Source organism: Crocodylus porosus, unplaced genomic scaffold (assembly GCF_001723895.1).
Source record: "Crocodylus porosus isolate Cpor-Errol unplaced genomic scaffold, CroPor_comp1, whole genome shotgun sequence".
Classification (NCBI taxonomy): Eukaryota; Metazoa; Chordata; order Crocodylia; family Crocodylidae; genus Crocodylus; species Crocodylus porosus.
Genome location: NW_017728886.1, coordinates 229,833,873 through 229,853,425, shown reverse-complemented (window position 1 = coordinate 229,853,425; position 19,553 = coordinate 229,833,873). Strand labels below are relative to the sequence as shown.

Genomic DNA, 19,553 nt, shown 5'->3' with positions numbered 1-19,553 from the left:
GTTGTGTTTTCCATATGCATTGATCAACTGCTTCAAAGACAGGTCATTCTCAGGTCCAAATTCTTGTCCTTTGAGCTCGATCCATTACTAGCAGTGAGAAACAGATGATCTCCAGAGGACGTTTCACTTCTGCTTTTTCTCTCACAGAAAGAAAAATTTCTCTTCTCAACTTCCAGCCACATATTGGTTGCCTTTAACTCCTGCAACCATCACTGAGAAGTTGAGCTCAGTTAGACTATCCATACAGAAATGAAAATACTGAAAGAGCAATTACTTAGCTAAACTGCTTCCCTCCATGGCATGCCACACCTAGTCATTTACAGATCCATGTAGTTAATATTTGAGCCAAGCTCTTGGGTGAGTCTGAGAAACCATAAACTGTGCAGAGAAGCACAGGCTTGGCACTACTAACCTCAACAGGTGAGTGTAAGGGCTAAAAGAGGGAATATGTATTTTATGAAGAAACAAGGTTTTCATCCTTGAGGTATGGTGTTATCTAATCCACCTCCCTTTGAAAGATATATTTTACAAATGGAAGTAAGGGATTGGATTATTTTTGGGTGATGTTAGCAACTTGATGTATTGTTCTTGTTCTTTTCCTGGAAAATGAAGAATGTCAGGTTTTGTGTTGGGAGTGGTTTGTCCTAATGCAGATTAGTGTCTTTTTTCCAAAGCAAAGTGTTTTAAACTTGAAAACGTGACCATCTAAAACAAAAATTTAAAATGGGTTTTGAAATTAATCTTAAAACAAATGTTTGTGGAACCAGATATTTTTTAGTTTGTTTTTTCATAGGTGATTAATGTCTACAGTCACAGAATATTTATTAACAAAAGTTGCTGAGATATTTTCATATTTGTTATGGTAAATTTTTAGTTATTTTAGCCAGAGGGTCTATAAGAAAATCATTATGGATATCTTCAGAGAAAGTGTGGAGCATACCTATTGATCTATAACTGTGAAACCATGATCTCAGGAGTCAGATGCAAATTCTTCTTTTTTTAGTTACAAAAAAGATTAGGTAGGTATTTCTCCCTCTTCTTGACTCCAACTGACCTAGTGTGTATTAAAATACATATTTATATATATGCATTAATATATATATATTTAATTCAAAGCAGGCTTTGCTTTTTTTAGTGGGCAATTTTCTGTCTTCAGATCTCACGAGTTTTGGTTTTACTGGGGATGGACAGAGGAATAATGTGTTTCAGAGTGATCCGACCCACAGAATGCCATGATACATAAAATCTGGAAAGCCATACAGTAGCCATACTGTTCCTGCCTTGTGGTAGAAAAGGCTACGATGAAGAAAAAGCATTGATCAAATCTCAATCTTGAGTTTTGTCAGCATGTACAGTTTTTATTACATTTAGAGAAGAAAGTAATAAGAAATAAGACACCCAGACAGTGGCTTAGGAAACAAATGTAACTCATATTGCTGTATTTCTTAGTCAGATTTGCGTGGATTTATGCCATGTACATAAGTGCTTTTACATAGTCTAAATGGTACATGAAGTTGAAATTCAATCCCCTTTTCAGGATTGCCTTATGAAAAGAGAAAAAAATCTCCCACTCATAATAAGATAAAGTAAAGATCAGTTCACACCTTCTCCATGAGCTTGGCTGGTTCTAAATTTTTTCCTCTCAGTACTGCTAAGCCCATATCCTAGATTTCTTGATGCCAGAAAGGATAAATAGCCTTTCAAAGGAAGGCTTCATTTAAGCTTTTCAAAGAAAAATCAACACTTGACAACAAAGTTTTGATGTAAACCCTCGTTTTCTGAAAATTGCTGTTTTCATGTTGACTTAAATTGTTTGTTGCATTTTAAACAGGTTGAGATACCTTTGCTCCCTTCCTCTGTATATGCAATTTGTCTTTGTTTATGCAAGTCACCCTAGTGAGGTCAGTGGAGCTACTTTCATCAGTCATGACTACTGACAAGAGCAAGTGGGTTGTAAAATCTGCCTTGTCTTGGGCAGTGTCACTACATGCTGTCTAACCTTTGTATGCCAAAGCTGGTGGCAGTATTGGGCAATATTGTTCCTATGTGTAGGGCAAGGAAGAAAGGACAAAAAAGAAATAAATGGGATGGAAATGCCTTAAACTGTGGACAAGTGGAGGGCTGTGATCCTATACTATATTCTTCACTCCCTCGGAGCCCTTCAGGAGACTTGGATACTGATAGATACATACATACTCAGGCCAAAGCCAATACACTATTCTCCAAGCAACATAGATTATTGACAAAGAGGTTAACACTGCTTGGTGCAACACTGATTTCTACTCTGCAGTGGTCCTGCTTTTACAGAACTGTTCTTGTCCTTTATAAATAGCAGGGGAAGAGAATTTCATACACACGATTTTTGAAACTTTGGGCTCCTACATAGTGCCCTTAACTTCAAGGCTAGGGACAGACATTACACATAAACTGGTGATCAGGAGCTGGTTTAAATCTGTAACAGAACATAAGTTCAATGCACATAAACCAGTTTCAAAATGACCAAAACTGGTTTGAGATAAACCTGGTTGAATGTAGTACCAGACTTAACTGATTTGGTTCAAGCTGGTTTATGCAGTATCTGTCCCAGACCCCTTCCTGGTTTAACTTACACCAGAGTCCCCCAGCATCCCGGCACGCTGTCTGGGCTGGGCTCTGTGCTGCAGCCCAGCAGGGCTGGCCCTGCCCCTCTGCTCCCCAGCCAGAGCTGGGGCAGGCAGGGGCGGGGTCTGGACAGAGAGGGGTTTCATTCCCCCCTTCCTGTCCCACCGGCAGAGACCCCAGTGGGGTCTGCTAAGCACTCCCCCTTGCTACTGCAGCCATGGGCCAGCATGGCCCCTGAGCCAGAGGGGGCAAGGAGCAGGGTTATTCTCTCCTCTACTCCCACCGCCTCTGGGGGACTGCAGCCAGGTCTGCCAGCCCTGACCACCACTGAGTGGCAGAATAAGCTCCCTCCTTGTTTCCTCCACCAGATGCTGGAGGGAGGGGGAATAACCCCAGTCCCTGACCCCCCCCCCACCCGGGGCCCTGCCAGTCAGCATCTGGCCCTGCCAGCTGGGGGCTGGCTGGGGAGTGGGCTTCCTGGGCCAGCTCAGAGGTGGTGGCAGGTCCTAAGCTGGCCAGCCACCACTGCTGTGCCGCCTGCCCTGTGCAGCACCCAGGGCTGCAGCCTAACAAGCAGCTGCAGGCTGCTGCTGCCACCACTGTGCCACGCCGCACTGCTGGGGTGGGGGAGCACATGAAGCTCTGACTCCAGCTCCCAGATGCCGTGGAAGGTGAAGGCACCTGGGTGGAAGGCTTCAGTCTGGGGGCTGCTGCCACAGCTCCACTCACGGGGCATAAGCCGCAGGGCTGTAGGGGAGGGGGAGTCACTGCGTCAGGTGAGAGGAAGTTGGCTTGACCTGGCGGGACTCTCTCCCCTCGCCTCTGGCTGCAGCACTTGCTGCACTGTGCAGCGCTGCTTAGGGCTGGGGGAGCTCCCTTCAGTCCAGCAGCTTTAGCCCAGCTCAGGTTGAAACTGCCAGGCTGAAGGAAGCTGCCTCAGCCTTGCATGGCGCTGCAGCCCCCTGGGGGCAGTGGTGGTAGAGGGGAGAATAGCATCCCCCACACCCTCTCTGGCTCAGGGCCCATGCTGGTCATGGATTCAGCAATGAGGGGAAGCGGGGTACTCAGCAGACCTGGCTCAGGTCCCTGCTGGTAGGACAGGGAGTGAGGAATTAAAGTTTCCTCTGGCCCATTCAGCCCAGACTGGTCACACCCCCCAGCACACCTTTCCTGCAGCTGAGGGCACGCTTTAGCGCCCCTGGGCCTCTGGGCTGAGCAACTGCAAGCATGTGCCCACATGTCTGTGTGGTTACAAACCGGTTAAGTCTAGCCAGGTTAGACTAACTTGCAAAGGCTGAATCTGTTCAAGCTCCAGCTTCTTGAATGTCTGTCCATAGCCCAAAGGACCCAAAGGGCCATGGCCATCATCAGTGCTTGGCTCTTTTGGAATTCAGGATATTTTATGGCTGCTTATATATGGACTAAGGAGCTTTACCGTTATCACACAGAGTTTATTTTTAGTTTTTATTCATGATTATAAACTAACAATTTTAGGAGTAAAATAACCTAAAGATATTAGAACTAAGATGCATTCATTTACAGGAGCCAAGAAATCACCAAGATGTTTATACTACATGGACTTCACATATTCTACCTCCTTGTATTTCATTTGGTAAGTCATGAGTTTTTCTTTCCGTGATAAACAACCCAACAAATCTTGATAGCCATATCCATGCCCTTAATCTGTAATTCAGAAAAATCTGTAATTCAGAAATGGCATGTGAATTGGCAGCATCTTCCATATAGAGTGTTTATGCTACTATGACATAAGTCCTGGACATTTATGTTTTTATTCAAAAGTTTAAAATTAATATCAGTCACTCAGAAAGAAGAGTTTTGTGAACAACTTGTTTCAAGTATGGGGGAAAAGCCTTATTTTTCTCTGTAATAACTGAATCTGATAATAGTGAGATTAAGTTGCTTTTTATAGCTGAAACTTGCATTATTAAAGATTTAAAAAACAGCCACTAAATCATCAAACACTGAAGACGTTTTATAGTGTCCTGGTGCTGGTTACTGTGTTATAATTTACACTCCTGCTACTCTGTTATTTGCTCTGTAACACCACTTGCTATGTAGTTTAAATCATGCACATTACTTATCTTCAGTTTCCCATGAAATTCAATTTGCAGTGAAGTATCTATGGCATAAATTGATAACTTTTGCTTATATGAATAGTCTTTCCTTTTGGAAGAGACCAGTCAAGTCAAAGTAATTGGTGATATTTATAAAAGTTGGACAGTTAGGCTCCTGTTTTGCATTGGCAATTAACATGAAGTATAACAAAATCTGATTCAGACCTATGAAATACAGAGACCTGGGCACCATGCATAAACTGTGCTTCTTAATTAATCCTATTGACTTTAGTAGGATTATTTCAAGATTGAACTCTGGGATCTTACGTCTTCTCTTTCCAATTGTTATTGCCAGTGGCTGTGACAATAGAACTGTTGAATCTGCACTGCACCAACTGCATTGACTTTACACAGGATTGTAGCACCTGCTGGACAAAAATGGGACAAAGAGCGAATCCCTCATCCCTTACTGTTTCATGAATAGATTATGATTCATTCTTGTTGCATTTGGAAGTGTTTACAGCTAACTTAAAGCAGTTTAATTGACAAGAAGAGATATCTGTTCCTTGCTAGAAGAACTAAACTTTGAACCCTACAGTTGGCTTATATAGTGTTTGCCTTTGTACTTTCAAAAGAAGGAAGTCACCTTGTAAAACATGACAGAGTAAAATCCCTCCAAAAGCACTATTTAATGACCTAAACTAGTTTAAAATCTGTATGGCCAGATCCTGCTCACTTTGATCTTTCTGAGCAGTACCTTCATGACTAGTACCCCAGGACTCATGGAGATTGTTTCCTTATGTGAAGAAAAATGGCAAAATCCATGGCTATTCGTGGGACTTCTGGTTTTGCTAAGACATAGCTAAGGCTCTAAGAAACAGCTTAGGAAGAATAGGCCTCTCTGATCAGTGAATGCCCTGATAAAAGGTGTAGAAAAGGAAGAACACACTAATGAGCAGGGGGGCTGGTACAAAGAAAGGAGTTAAGAGAGGAAATGAAGGGAGCCAGGTATGCACTTGGCAAAAGAACAAGTAAAAACAGATATTTTGGCAAAAAGAAAGATAATCATTGGCACAAAAACTTGAGTGTTTCAGGTATAAATATAGGTGTTGCTAGGATTGTTTCTTTGTAATGAGCTAGGGGAGTTAATTTGTACATGGTCTTGCTATCATTGTCCTTGGCAATTCTATTGAGTTGGGCTGATTGCTAAACAGGCCAGCTAGTGTACTGGCAAAGAGGCAATGAACCTCTCTGAGCTTTTAGCCACCCAACACAAAATTGAGTTGTTCTTTTTGTGTTGCACCTGGACTCCAGGAAGCTGCTTGCTAGCCCTGGCCTCCAGAAGCACACAGATTCAAGTGACGTGAATGCCAAAAATGGCAGCAAGAAAAAGGCCACCCAAACCCACATCTCAGAACAACACTGTTATTCTTAGCATGCATGGATCTGACATTACTGGTCCTTGACTAGAGATACAAGACAAATGTTGCTTCCTGATTAACCATACTGAGGTTTGAAAGGCCTCTTTCATAACCTGTATTAAATGTTTCCCTTTGAAACCTGTAAGTATAGTCTATGACTTTACTACTCATCATTGCAAGTACATTTTGCTGTGTTGTGCCTATTCGTCTGAATTTCTATGGTGAAACTGTCCCACAAATTACAGGATCTCGCTTCCAGTGAAAATCATGCCATAGACTAGGCACCCTCTTAGGCTGCGTCCATATGAGCATGGACATTTGTTTCCCTGAGGACAACTAGCAGTGGGACACCTTGTGCTGCCACTAGTTGTCCGGGGGGAACACCTGTGCCAGGTGTCCTCTGGTTGCCCTGGGTGGGGTAGGGGAGGCTGGGGCCAGCACTGGGCTGGCTTCAGAAGCCTTACCTGGGGTCTTGGGAGCCTCCTGGAGCTGCAGCAGCAATCCTGCTGCTTGGAGCCTGGCCAGCAGCTGGAGCACAGCTCTGGCCAGCCAGGTTCTGGTTTTGAGTGGCATGAGCTGCTCCTGCATGCACCACTCTGCTTTTTTTCTGCACAGGTTTTTTTGACCCCTGGATATCCAGGGATCGACTCCCCCCACTACGCTGCTCCCTTGCAGTGTGGAGAACAACTGAACGTATGGTTTGTGGTGCCACAGTCATGTCTGCAGCGCTGCATACCGCACAGCCGTACTCGTCTGAACGCAGCCTTAGAGCTTGTCTCCACAGGCCAGTAGAATTACAGAAGTAGTCGTATTCTACAAGAATAAAATCATGTTTATTCTAGAATATAAGGCATTTGTATACATGCTTGCACTGCAGCACATGCATTTATATAAATGGCAAAATATGCATCAACGCTGAGAAAATGACAGCAGTACACTTTTGAACTAAAACACATCAAAGGTGTTTTCACTCAAAAGTGCACCACTGCCATTTTCTCAGTGTTGACATACATTTTGCTATTTATACAAATGCATGCAATGCAGCGCCAGGCACATCAGCTTGTGTGTAGAGCAGACTTGATTAATCAAGTTTGTTCCACCCCAGGGGTTTTCCAGCATGTCAGAGCAGACAAATGTGTGTGTATAAATCCTCATAGTGTCTACACAGGAGTTATACCAGCACAGCTGGCTGTAGTATGTAATAATACTGCTATGTCAGTATAGATGGTCTGGTTTTTTGGCCCAGGCAAGGCCACAGTGATAGGGAGAAGGGAATACAAATATCAATCAGATGAGCTGAATCCTAGGCTGGGCTTTCTGGTAGGTAAAAGCTACATCTGCAAAAACAGATTCTGTTTGGCAACTTTGGATTCACAGCAAGAGCAGCTCCGAGTTATTAGGGTAGGATGAAAAACTGAACAACATGTCCATGTGCAGAGTTTCCAAGGGACAGGGAGGTTTGGTCATAATGAACACAAGGGTATACTGGAACACCACCAAGTTCACTGAACGTCATTCCCCTTAAAAAGACAGCAGCCACTGATGCAAGTTTACATTAAATTTTCAGCAGCCAAGTTCCTGAGTGATGAGACAGCTATTTTTTTTTACAGTCTGCACTTTAGGCATATCAGAGCAAGTGACACAATGGCAAGTCACTTGTAAGCCACAAGGAAAAGAATATAAATCTCTTGAATTGAGTAACAAAATGTACAAACTGCTTGTTTAAAGGATTCATTATCAAGGATATTCTTCATAATTTTGAATTTGATTTTTGAATCTATGTCATAATATTTTAATATAATCCTCTGATAGTTTACAGCCAACCACCATCTTTTGAAGACTTACCAAGCCTTGCCTCTGTCTGCTCTCAGCTTCTTCCACTTGCTTATTTTGATTAAGATTGCCAGGCAGAAGGGGGAAGAAAGAAGGAAGCTCTGATGTCCCACATCCCTCTGCTGGATCTACCCAGATTGCTATGGCTGCTAAGGGTAGAGAAGTAGGCTTTGAAGGCCCACTGTTTGGCTTAGAAACCTGTAAGCAAGTGGCAGGACCAAGGCTCGATCCTGTAGCCTGTCAGCTGACAGGAAAGTAAGAGGCTTCTGGGGTGTTGCAGCTACACGTTGCCTCTTCCGTAGAGCTCTGCAGAAGGGGCCAGTCTGTCCCCTCTGTCCTTTTATGCAGGCAAAGTGATGACTCTTGCAAGATGATCATCTGGAATTTAGTTAATGTATTTCTTTTTTAAATTATTTGTTTTGAAGTAAACTTTAAGGCAGGACATGGACTTTCAAAATGGACATACATTTAAAAACCGACAAGATGGGGCACAGTACAAGCCAGCCATCCCCAGGCTGCTCACTTCACATTATTTTAGGGCAAAATAAATAAATGTAAGGCTTCATTCTTGTGAAGGGAAGGCCAAGCAACTGCTTAATCACAATTAATACCAACATATTCCTTCCCTACCCTCCCTACAGGCTGCCTGCCAGCATACAGAGGAACTGCATCTAAGCGGACCTCTGCAAGATATGACTTTCAGCGTTCAAGAAGGTACAATTGGATTTCAGTACCTATACCAGGTAATCATCATCTTGGAGAGTTTATCAGTGACCCCAAAAGCCACAGGCTTCCATTATCTGAAAACTCAATTAAAGAAACCAAAATTTATCAGAATAAATCTAGAATGGATATTAGTATAATCCTAGTGAATGAACACAAGCAATTACAGTATTTACTTGAACTCAAGACAAAGTCCCCATCCCCCCATTTAACATGAGAAAAGCCCCTCATCTTGGATTTGAGTACAAGCAGGGGGGCCTGCTGTGGCTCTTGACTCTGGTCCCATCCCAGGATCAGGGGTCAGAGTCAGACCACAGCTGCAGCATTCCTCCAGCATCCCCTGCTTCCCCGCTGCCTGGCCCCAGCGCTGTCGTTTACCCTCCGGCTTGGCTTTGGCTCTGGCCCTGCTCCAGCCCAAGGCATAGAGCACATGGACCTTCTGGCCTCCTCTCAACCATGCAGCATCAGCTCCAGCTCCAGTCTCAGCCCACCACCGCAACTACTGTTGCATGGTCAGGTGGTGGCTGGAGTGATCGTGTGCTTCGTGCCCCAGCCTGGAGCTACCGGTTAAGTGGCAGGGGGGTAGAGTTAGTAGAAGGGACAGGCAGGGGGGCAGGTGGTGGGGAGCAGGCAACAGCGGGCATAGGCACGGAGGCAAGCAGGAGCAGGGGGCAAGTAGTAGCAGAGGTAGGTGCTGGGGGGCCAGGCACCAGGGTGCATAGGTGCTGGGGTGTACAGATACTGGGAGTGGGGGTGGGGCAAGCAGCAAGGGGGGAAAGGAGGGGAGAAGGGGCAGGGGGAAGACTATTGGTCTCCCCTGCGGCCTGCCCCCACCCCCACCTGCCCCTATGCTGCTGCTGCCTTAACTGCAGTGGGGGGAGGTGAATTTAAGATGACCCTGCAATACATTCTAAACCTGGAAAATTATAACAAATGTATATATTTTCCATGTATTGTATCTAATTAATGGGGGGTCATCTTAAATGCAAAGTTGTCTTGGATTCAGGTAAACATTGCTCATTTCATTTCTGCAACTCTCTCTTCTTAGAAGTTCCCTTTGCCACACAGGCAGGTCACTCCAAGTGACCATTGCTATGTTTTTTTCAGGCAGGAACATAGCAGAGAAAACAGACAGATAGATGTGGGATGAGAGGGTCATGTCATCCCATTCTTATCTTCAAACAAGCATTATAAGGAGATATTTGCTATGGAGGATGCAGAACCCTTAGTCCCTGCTAGAGTTCAAAACAATTCATTGAAGCATTTAAAATGAAAAACACCTGCTTTGGTTGAGCAAACTACTTGAATACCATCTCTCCAGCTCCATTTGGAAGTAATGCTAACAATGAATTCCAAGAAAAAGTTGTTATGTAATACTCTTTTACACTAACCTCTTGATTTTCTTTCTCCTTTTTCTCCTGTAGTTCATAATAGAGCCACCTGCTGATAGTCTGAGACTAAGTGGTGAAACAGATGGCATCTTTGAAATTGGACCAAAGCGAGGAATTTTGTATTTCAATAAGACTTTAGACAGAGAAACCAAAGCAGTCTATAAGCTACAGGTAAATGCTGGGTGAAAAATAGGGAGGGAGTAGTAATTATTTTGCATTTTTTTGCCAAAACCTGAAATTGAGGAGAAAACTTCCCCCAAATTTCCAGTTGTTCCTTCAGACCTCCATTTGCAGGCAGGTTCTGATCCAAGACCTTACATCCCATCTGTCAGAACTGGGACAGATCACTATATTAAACTAATACGAAAAGGGGAAGGAAGGACAGGGATCAACTGAACTCCCATGCTAATTCACCTGACCTTGGTGCTCCCCCAAGATACAGTGCTTCAAGTTTAAGAGGTAGTCTGAAGCACAGTGTGCAGTACTGCTGCACTTGGTAAGTTTACCATGCAGATATGATCTAAGGAAGTTCCAAAAACCTAGAAAAAACCTAACATGTCAATATTTGAAAAGGTAAATGAGATGACCTGGGTATCATTAGAGACATGTCAATTTGGTATTGATCTCAAGTAAAATAATGGTTAATATAGGGCTCAAGAAAGAATTAAATAACAACAACAACAAAGGAAATGAGACTTAATGCCAATTGAACCTGTCAAACTAACTGCATATCTTTTTGTGATGAGACTATGAATCTGGTTGATGACGTTAATAGTGTACTAATGATGCACCCAGTAAACATTTGCAAAAACTCAGTATATCAAACCAAATGCTGAAGCAATGTTGTCATCCTCCATTTTGTAAGAAAAGTTCCTGTGTAAATGTAGAGCATGAGCAAGACCTTCTTGTTTGTTCTGTTTCCATTTTATCTCTGAGTATATCTACAATGGCACCATGCACTGCTGAGCAGAGATACAGTTTGGGTACCAAAATAAGTACAGATGCAAAAGCATGGCAATCCACCTGCGCTAATATATCCTACTTCTCAGTAGGTCTAAGTACCCTGGGCAGAGTCCTGTACTAATATAGTTATATTGCTTCTTGTACTCAAACTATCTCGGAGCAAAAACTTTACTGTGTAGACCAGTGTTTCTGAACTGAAGACACCCCCTTGTTAGACTGTAGGCACCCCTCAGAAAATGTGAGATCTTAATTTTTACTTGTTTTTTTTACTATAAAAAATGGTAGAGCAATTCTTTTCTTGCAAAGAATGTAGAAAGACCACAACAGGTCAGAATATTTTTAAACCTATGAAGCCCTATTCAAAATCTCTGGTTTTAATTTTGTAAACCATATTTGCACACCTAACAGTGCTAAATGTTGTGCGGCACCCTTGAAAAGACTTCACAGCATCCCAGGATGTTATGTAGACATATCCTCAGTCTCACTTATCTTACCAAATCATTGGCACTCTTCTAGGTTTTGAATGGATCAGCTGGATCAAACGTTTCTAACATAATCTCACATTACAGCCATTCAATACATTTTTCACTTAAATGATTTGTCTTGTCCTAGAAATCTAGGCAGCCAATGAATCAACAAAAAATCAATTTCAGTTCTTGCAAAATGGAATTTCTCCAAGCTTGTTTTCCAACAAATAAATTCAAGACTGTTTTCCATTTTCATTCAGAATGAAAAAAAAAATCAAGACCTCAAAACTTTTCCTGAGTTGGAAAATCCTGCACAGTTTTGCTCTTCTGTGGCTCATCCTTAGGGCAAGCCCTCTGAATCAAATTATTTTTCTTGACACTTTTACCATTAGCAATGCCCCATACACATAGTTTGATAGTCCGCATTGGACTATGGAACTATAAAGATGAAAGACACTGATTCCTGGCACTGAACTGTCCTGAAGAGTTTGCCTTATCCACAATGTTCAGAATCCAGCCTTAACTAATGTCTGGGGAAATCATGGGGGAATCATGGGGAAAAGGAGCTCAGACTATTACTGAAACAGGCCACCTCATGAGGATGATCGTCTTCCTAATTGCTGGCTTTTGTCCAGCGGAAACTACCATGTGAACAATGTCATGAAGCCAAAATGATATGAACTGTAGTAAGGGGTTGTGGTACTGACACTCCAGTCCAGTGAAACTTACTCCTTTGAAAGGGGTTGTACCAAGATTTGTTGAGAGAAAGTTGCAGCAATTGCCTTTGTGACTTTTATCCAGGCTCTAGACAATTATAATAACAGTCTAGACTGGGGTCAGCAACATATGGCCCATGAGCCAGGTTTGGTCCATGTAATCACTGGATCCAGCCCAGGAGCTGGAGGGCTTTGCCTGTGCCTGTTCAGGGGCTCAGCTGTGAGGAGCTGCATCAGGGCCAGGCAACTTCCAGTTGCACTCTTGCTGAGGTTTCTTTTCCCTACCAGCCAATGCTCCCCAAGGCTGCAGCATGGGCTCAGCTTCCAGCCAGGGGGGAGCTGCAGTGGGGCCAAGATGCATCTGTGCTGCAGCTGAGAGGTGTGGGGGAGAGGGAGAAGCAGTGGCAGCATGGACAGAGTTCCCAGCCATCCTCCCCACCTGCTGGAATCTGCCCAACGCCAGCCAGGGAGCAGGAGGGCTGGGATAAGCATCAGCAGCCCAAATACAGTTCTCAGCTACTTGGCCTGGAGTGGGTGGAAAGAAAGTACAGTATCTCACTGGTGATGTCACTGGTCTAGACCATTTGACTCAGGCTGATGCAATGGTCAAATTCACTTACATGAGAACTGGTCTCTGACATTTATTTCTCTTTTCATTGTTAGGTGTATGCCGTAGATGCAAAGGGACAGAAAGTAAAAGGTCCCTACGTTATCACTATAAATGTTCAGGATATCAATGATAACCAGCCACAGTTTGACCAGCCAAAGTATTTTGGAGTAGTGAGGCCACTACCTTCACGTGCAGGTAACTGCCATTGTCATTATAATTGTTGTTAAGATTTTAATCGTTCTTACATTTTCTCTATTCATTCTGGATTACTGGCTTAAGCAGTGCAAAGTGACCCCAAGCTACTCAGATATAGATAGCAGAGAACGCCCTCTGGGCAGAAGAACTCCCTGCTGGTGGAGAGTTAGTTGATGAAACAATTCCCCACCCCTGGTGTAGGTGGGGAGAGAAAGTGTCTGGGGCAGGACCTATAAGATTCTCCGAGGGATTTGATGTTAGGGCTATAAATTTAGCCTGATTAATGTAGGTGCTGAGAGGTTCCGAGTGCATTAGTGCATACTTAGTAAATTTGCAGATTGTACCAAATTGGGTGGAGGAACAAACACTCTGCAGGGTACAGTTAGGATCCAGAATGACCTTGATAAACTGAAAAAATGGTCTGAAAGCAATCAAATGAAATTCACTAAGGATGAGGGCAAAGTCCTGCACTTAGGATGGAAAAATCGCATGCACAAATACACATAGGGGAATGACTGACTAGGCTGCGGTACTGCAGGAAACAACCTGGGGGTTACAGTAGACCATAAGCTGAATATGAGCCAACTGTGTGTTCATGTTACAAAAAAATGGCCAATAGCATAAATGGTTTTATTCATAGGAGCTATGCTTGCAAGTCAAGGGAAGTGATTCTTCCCCTCTATCCAGCACTATTAAAGCATTGCCTGAAGTCCTATGGTCAGTTTTGGGTACTACACTTCAAGAAAAGAGTCCATCAGAGAGCAGCAAAAATGATTAGAGGTCTGGGAGATATGATTTACAAGAAGAGATTTAAAGAAATGGGGTTACTGAATCTGGAGAAGGGAAGACTTCTTAGGGGGTGGATTGGATATCCTCCTGAAGTCCTTCCAGCCCTCCCTTTCTATAAGACTGAGCAGGGATTTGGTAACAGCATAGTTGACAGGTGAGGAGGGGTGCATGGGGGGCCACGTGCCCCCCCCGCCCCCATTTCTGTGTCATTGGCACAGTGTGGGGCTGCAACCTGGCCAGAGCCAGTGCCTGGCAGCAGCGGGGGCAGCGGTGCTGCCAGTGGCACAGAGGCTTGCCCCAGCACTGTCAACACTTATGTATCATCTATGGGCAACAGGCTTCACCTGGAAGGTGGTTATAGAGCATGGTGATAGACTCTTCTCTCTATCAACAGAAGACAGGAAAAGAAGTAACAGTATGACGCCAGCTGACTTCCTGCCCCTAGGCCAGGGGGCTGGACTTGATGATCTTCTGAGGTCCTTTCCAGCCCTAATGTCTATGAAATCTATGAAATTGCAACAAAGGACATTTAATTTGAATATTAGGAAAAAACTTTCTCACTAGGAAGGTGGTTAAGCCCTGGAACAGATTACTTAGAGAATCTGTGGAATCCCCATTCTGGAAAGTTTTCAAGAGCAAGTAAGACAAACAGTTGCTGGCTGGGGTTATGGATCAGAGATGAGCCTGACTGGAGCAGGGAGTTGGATTAGATGACCTACTTGGGTCCCTCCCTCCACTGTTCTATGATTCTATTCTTGTGGGTCTTCCTTTCTCTGCCCCTCGTGACTGATTATTATATGAACTGGAGAATCATGATCCCTCTCTCCATTCTCTTACTGACCTTTCCTCTATAATCCAAACAGGAAAACCTTTCATGTATGTGCATGCTACTGACCTTGATGATCCTACAACTCCCAATGCACAGCTGAGTTACAGCATTTTCCAGCATTTTCCTAACCCCTATCATGAGATGCTTTTTGAGATCAATAATAAAACTGGAGGAATCGCTACTAGTCCTCAAGGTATGGAAAATTATTGTCATTGTTGAAACTTGTATTTGTGAACTGCTTAGATATAGTAGCAGTAGTGATAGATGATATAGAAAATATTAAGGAAGAGATGACTAGACTATGTCTTCTGTTATTCTGTGGAATTAGTTGTTATTCTTATCATCTCACACAGTATAACCGAGTATTGTCTATTTTTGTGGTGCCTAGAAGCCTCAGTCACAGTACAGGATCCTGTTGGACTAAGCACCAAAAAAAGAGAGAACAAAAATGGATAATTATGAGTTAATTATGATAGTGCCAGTAGAGTATATATTTCTCATGAATAGGTGTTTCTTGGACAATGCATCTTTACAATGGCATTACCTTATGCTAGTTCAGATAAGCGCCAAATCAGAATTGTCTGTCAAAAATCTTCGTGTGTTTGTTTATTTATTTATTTAAATATTAAAATTTCAGTATAGTATTACACTCAGCAGAAGAGCAGTTCTCGGGCTTTTAGGTAATTATGACAGAGAAACAAATGAAGGGCCTTATCCAAGTCCTCATGAAATCAACTGGAATTGATCAGACCTTGAAATACTACCTATGCTTTCCAGTCCTTATTCTCTCCCTTGGGAAGCAGGATAAAGCAATCCGATGAAAAATACCTTGGAATAACAGTTATAGAAAAGCATGTGCTGGCACAAGTACACAAAACAGTGTTTAGGATCCCTCTGCAGATAAGCAATGTATGTGTAACGTCAGAGCCTTGGTATTGTTGCATTCATATCACTTTGTTTTGGTTTCTAGGAGCTCGTTGGTTAGATCCCCAGAAGCAGGATCATTTCACCCTTGTTGTCACAGTGAAGGATTTGGCAGGAATGACAGGGAATGCTTTCGCCAATAATGCTGATGTGGAAATCACTGTGAAGGAGAACCTTTGGAAGGCACCTCCTCCAGTACACATCAGAGAGAACAATCCTGGTCCCTATCCCATCATCATCACTCAGGTAGGATCTAGAAAGCAGATAAATGACTGATGTCAATGCATCTACCTGCCCTAAATCTTACCCCCAGTGCAAAATCTCTTTCCTTTAGTTGGAACACTTGGGTATATCTCCGGTGCTGGACATGAAGGTCTATGTGCATTTTGCTCAAGAAAGACCTAGGTAAACACAGAATACAGATTTCAGGATTGGGAATACTTTATATATAGGCTGCAAATTTGGAATAATGCAGGTTGCATTATTATATCTTTATCATGCAAGTGATAATTTGGGCATGATTTAGATGTAGCCTTTATTATTTTAGGTGGAGGGCCTCTTAATGAGGTTTGGCAATTTTTGGTGAGTAGCTCCACCTCTTGACAGTTGCCCCACCCCCTGGTCATCATCTTAGAACTGGAAGTCCCATCCCTAGCCCCTGATCATTGCCACCAGAAGTCCCTCTCCTTGCCCCCCAGAAATACTCCTTTTGGGAGGGTGGGGTTGCCATCTTAGAACCAGAAACAAAATAAATCATACACTGAAAGTCAAACATCTACTCTAACATATTTTAATTTTACTACAAAAATATTTTTGTCATGATTTGTATTTGCATACTGTATGTATATAGAAGTGATTGCATAATAACTCAAAAATAACTTCTTAGTTTTGTATATTCTGTGGGGGTATGGTTGGGTGTGTGTGTATGGTGGGGTGTGGGCGGGTGTGGGGGGGTGTGAGGGTGTGTGGCTGTGTGTTGGGGTATAGGGTATGTTGGGGGGTTGTGTATATGTGGGGGGTTGTGAGAACAGGGTATGGGTGTGTGGTGTTTGAGAGGTGTGAGAGAGGGTGGGGGTGTGTAGGGACTGCCCCCATACCCTCCCATGGTGTAGCACGAGGCAGGGACACTCAGCAGTGCACAGCTCTGGTCAGTGCCGCACATCACGTTGAGGAGCGCAGCCACCACCAGGCTGTCTCTATCACTGGTGCCTCCTCCCACACATGCACAAGCCCTGCACTTGTGTGCCATGGGAGGGAAGCCCCAAACACTGAGCTGGCTGCCTTCCCCACCCTCTGCAGGGTTTCCCTCCTGTGCCGCATGAGTGCAGGGGCAGTGTGTGCATGGTGGGGAGCGCTGGCAATAGAGATGGCCTGGCAGGGCTGTGCTCCTCACTCCCATGTGCAGTGCTGGTTGGAGCCATGTACCACTGTGCACCAGCGCCTGCACCAGGCAAGAGTGCCCTGAGCAGCCCTGCCTATTGCTGCTGCCACTTCTGCATGCCAGGACTGTATGCCATGGGGGGAATGTTTTGGGGGTCCCCACACCCTCCCACCCTCCCTCACATCCACACCCTTACCACCTGAACTCTGTGCTGCTACTGTCCCTCTGGGTGTGGGCTCCGCACAGCCACCAGCCCCATCCCTATGCTCTGCACTGCTCTGCTCTGCAGCTGCAGCTCTGCCCCTGGCCATGCCCCCACCACTTCCCTACCTGCTGCATGGAGCAAATGGGATGCCAGGGAAGCCCAGCAGCTCCCTGGCAGCTGCAGCAAGGACAGCAGCAGTCCCACCTGGAAGCTGTATGCTGACCAGGCCATGCCCTTCTGCCCACGAGGGTGGGAGCAAGACTCAATGGGGTATGTTTGGGGCATCTGTATACATGGGCACCTTGCTCCCACCCTCATGGGCAGAAGAGCTGGGTGGGGTACAGTTCAGGCAGGATGAAAATATCTGGCAGGACAGATGTGGTCCTCAGGCTGTATTTTTACCTGCCCCTGGCCTAGGGCAATGTGAAGCACTTTTACTACTCTTTATTTAAAGAATGTGCTGGTGTTTGTATAGTCTATGAAGTAAAGGAAATGTACTGAGTCTTCTGCTAAAGCAAAGAAGGAAGAGAGAGGATACTTTTCAGGGTATTTGGCGTAATATGAACTGTGAAAGCAGAGGCACATTGATTTAAAACTGATTTAGTCATAGAATTTAAACTAGAATTTATTACATACAGAAAATGCAATGGAATAGAACCCAGATCATCCAGATCTAAGTGGTTCTCGTCCCAGAAAATAGTCAGTGGGATGCCAAGTAAAGGACAGATTTTCTTCTAAGGCATCCTTCTCTGCTCAGCTGGAGCTCATCAATGATTCCATGTAGCTGATTGGAAAAGCATTGTCCCTTTGAAATAAATGTTGCAGCAAACAGTGAGGAGCCTCTCAGCTGTTTGACATAGCTCTGTCTATACCTAGGTTAATTTGCAAACCTTCATCTTTGCACATGTCTCGGGAACTAAAACTTATGAAGAACCCAGGTTTACTGTACTTTGGAATAAGATTTATTACATCAGTAACAGGTAATAGGATCAGTAATAGGCTATCTAGGTGGAAGTTCATCCAGATCTAAGTGGTTTCCAAATTCCAGGGTGGATCACTGGAGGACTAAGGTCATATTTGCAGATGCTGTGACCTTCTCCAGAAGATCTGGTGTCCTGTCCCAGGTGCTTGGGTGATTTCAGTACAGTTACATGGCCAATACATGCCAGTTTATGCCTGATCTGAAAGAAGTGTTAGGCTGCTTCCTTTCTTCTACATGGGAACCTAGAAGGGGATCAGTGCATGGGTCACTTTATACTTATTCTTGGCATTTTTTTAAGAGCAGTTTAAACAAATACTTTTATAAGATGGTTTAGAAAAGGATGATCCTTCCTTGTGCAGGGGCCTGCACTATGTGACCTCCTGAGGTTCTCCCCCCCGGCCCTACTTTCTGTTCTCTCATTCTAAGTCTGGATCCTGGTGTGAACAGTCCCCCATAAGGCACATATACGTGAGATGTTTACTAAGGAGCTGCCTAATTAGCTCCACAGTAAAGTCTCAATGTCTACACATGCATCCCCATTAAGCTGCATGAAACTAATTAACTTTTCCACAGGTTAGTGTTTATAAATACAAATACTATCCTATGGTGGAGTTATTTCCTGTGCAACAGCACATGTGTAGATGCTGATGGGGCTGGCTGGGACATGAGGGTGCTTCAGAGTTGGGGCTGCCCGCTGGCTAGCCCCACACTGGAGCACTCTCTTGCTCTGCCCAGTCCCTTCGCAGCATGTTGAGCCAGGTAAGAGCAGCCCCAGGATGGCAGGCTGACCCTTCAGGGCCCTCTGCCAGCTGGGGCTGCTCCAACACAGCTCAATGTGCTGCAGTCCTGGGAACACATGCTCATTAAAAAGCTAGGTGACTGTGGCATTGATGCCTACACAGTCAGATGGATTGCAAATTGGCTAGGGGGCCGCACCCAGAGAATGGTGGTGGATGGGTCATATTTGACCTGGAGGGAGATGGGCAGTGGAGTCCCCCAGGGGTTGGTCCTTGGGCCCGCATTGTTCATTTTCTTTATTAGTGACTTGGACGAGGGGGTGAAATTTGCTGATGACACCAAGATTTGGGGCAAAGTGGACATGCTAGAAGTCCACAGGATATAACTGGACCTGGACAAGTTACAGGGGTGGGCGAATATAGGATGGGATTCAATACTGACAAGTGCAGGGTACTGCACTCGGACAGAAAGTATCAGCAGCATATCTATAGGCTGGAGAACTCCCTTCTTGAAAGCACAGTGGCAGAAAGAGATCTTGGAGTCATTATAGATTCTAAAATGAACATGGGCTGACAATATGAGGACGCGGTCAGCAAGGCTAACTGCACCTTGTCATGTGTCCACAGATTTCATAGATTTCATAGACATTAGGGCTGGAAGGGACCTCGGGAGATCATCGAGTCCAGCCCCCTGCCCAAAGGGCAGGAAGT

The 19,553-nt window shown here is 44.4% G+C and overlaps 1 protein-coding gene across 1 annotated transcript in view; it reads left to right on the top strand.

The window, feature by feature from the left end:
- Positions 1–352: 352 nt before the first annotated feature.
- The window catches only part of CDH17 (cadherin 17), a 48,938-nt gene continuing 29,737 nt past the window's right edge, over positions 353–19,553 (top strand). The window contains exons 1-7 of the mRNA XM_019550523.1: positions 353–420; positions 4,144–4,213; positions 8,572–8,673; positions 10,078–10,215; positions 12,854–12,995; positions 14,648–14,806; positions 15,584–15,783. Coding sequence (XP_019406068.1) covers positions 4,163–4,213; positions 8,572–8,673; positions 10,078–10,215; positions 12,854–12,995; positions 14,648–14,806; positions 15,584–15,783 — 792 coding nt within the window. The 5' untranslated portion in view covers positions 353–420; positions 4,144–4,162. The remainder of the gene's footprint in view (positions 421–4,143; positions 4,214–8,571; positions 8,674–10,077; positions 10,216–12,853; positions 12,996–14,647; positions 14,807–15,583; positions 15,784–19,553) is intronic.